The sequence below is a fragment of the Hippocampus comes genome, unplaced genomic scaffold, assembly GCF_001891065.2.
Source record: "Hippocampus comes isolate QL1 unplaced genomic scaffold, H_comes_QL1_v1.1 scaffold37, whole genome shotgun sequence".
NCBI classification, from domain to species: domain Eukaryota; kingdom Metazoa; phylum Chordata; class Actinopteri; order Syngnathiformes; family Syngnathidae; genus Hippocampus; species Hippocampus comes.
Window position 1 is genome coordinate 367,761 of NW_017805535.1, and position 1,891 is coordinate 369,651.

Sequence of the window (1,891 nt, forward strand, 5' to 3'; positions counted from 1 at the left end):
ACACACACACACACACACACACACACACACACACACAGTATATCGCAGAAAGTTTCCCCCCCCGCTCCCGCCAAGCTGCGGTTTTAGCTTGCATGAAAAATAGTGACATTCAGGTCAATTCCTTGCACAATTTGCATTGCTTACCGAAGCATTGCTTGTCAAAATTAAGATTGACTTTGTGTTGAATAACACCCATATACAAACACTCACACCTAGGGACAATTTAGAGTGTTCAATCAGCCTGCCATGCATGTTTTTGGAATGTGGGAGGAAACTGGAGTACCCGGGAATAAACCTACGCAGGCATGGGGAGAACATGCAAACTCCACAGAGGACGGCTGGAGCCGGAATCAAACCCTGCACCTCTGCACTGTGAAGTTGATGTGCTAACCACTGGATCATCGGCCGCCTACTTGTGTATAACTGCTGTAAATGGTTAGAGTTCGTAAAGGTAAAAACAATCCTACTACAAGTGCTTCCGTTTCCCCCCCACTTTCCTCCTCGCCATTTTAACCCTGAACACATTTAACAGTAGAAAATAGGTATGATGAAAAAGTAAATGGCACACATAATTGTGCATAACACAACCATTTGCTCTTTGAGTGCCCATGAAATGGACTTTCACATATTTTAGGACTCAAATATATTTTATACTCTTTCACCCTGCCGTTCCTCTTTCTTAGCCCCATTTGTTCTTCTCCCCTGAAGTGTCTTACGTTAGTTCTATATTTAGTAACCGCCCTGGCAGTGCTATGTTTAGAACTGTGAGAAATGCAGGAGGAGCTCAACATATCAGGCAGGGGTGGAAGACATGTCTCGAGTAAAAAATGAGGGAGCCATTGACCAGAGCTTTAAATAGGGCTCTGACGTTCTAAACAGCTTGAGCCAGTCGCCAAGGGAACTGGCGGAGGAAGAACGCAGAAATTTTAGTGCACGCATTTATGTGGTGGTTTGGACGTACTGTACCACCACATACAGAAATGAAAATGTGTCGTTCTGGTCACCCACTCAGAAACAAATACCAATATGTGTGTATTCCTTACGAACAAAGACATTGAAATGGAAATCACAAAATAAAACTTAGCTTGATAAAATGAGGATGGAGTCAGAAATGTTTTGAAAGCTCGACTGTATCATTGTACCTTCAATGGCATGGAGGTGGGTGCATGTGAGATATCCCACAACCCTCTGCTCTTGATGGGAGGTACCCACGTGAACCTGGAGACATAAATTTGACAGGATGTCAATAAACATATCAAGTTGTAAGTTATGGGGAATGTTTGCATCGCAATTAGGTACCGGTACAACAGTAAAATCAACAAGTAGATCATGGCAGCAAGGTCAGTGGGGAAGAAGGTACACAAAATGACAATAGTCAAATGACAGGCAACAAGAACAGCCTTATTGTTGCTTGTCATACACGCACACACACACACACACACACACACACACACACACACACACACACACACACACACACACACACACACATCCAATTTCTGGGGCTGGAAGTGATCCCACATGTATTTGGGTGCTACACCCTGAACTGGTCGCCTGCTAATCGCAGGGCACACATAGTCAAGCAACCATCCGCAGTCACACTCACACTCACACCTCGGGACAATTTGGAGTGTTCCATTAACCTGCCACGCATGTTTTTGGAATGTGGGAGAAAACCAGAGGACCCATTATGGGGAGAACATGCAAACTCCACACAGGAAGGCCAGAGGCAGAATCGAACCTTGGACAGTTGTACCGTGAGGCCGACACATAAACCAGTTGCCCACTGGCTCGCCTTCTCTCTCTCTCTCTCTCTCTCTCTCTCTCTCTCTCTCTCTCTCTCTCTCTCTCTCTCTCTCTCTCTCTCTCTCTCTCTCTCTCTCTCTCTCTC

General features: G+C 45.3%; 1 protein-coding gene across 2 annotated transcripts in view; it reads right to left on the bottom strand.

Moving 5' to 3' along the window:
* The window catches only part of smpd3 (sphingomyelin phosphodiesterase 3), a 59,831-nt gene that overhangs the window by 12,398 nt on the left and 45,542 nt on the right, over positions 1-1,891 (bottom strand). For both annotated transcript variants that reach the window (XM_019878258.1, XM_019878259.1), the window contains one exon: positions 1,143-1,218. In XM_019878258.1, the coding sequence (XP_019733817.1) occupies positions 1,143-1,218 (76 nt within the window). The remainder of the gene's footprint in view (positions 1-1,142; positions 1,219-1,891) is intronic.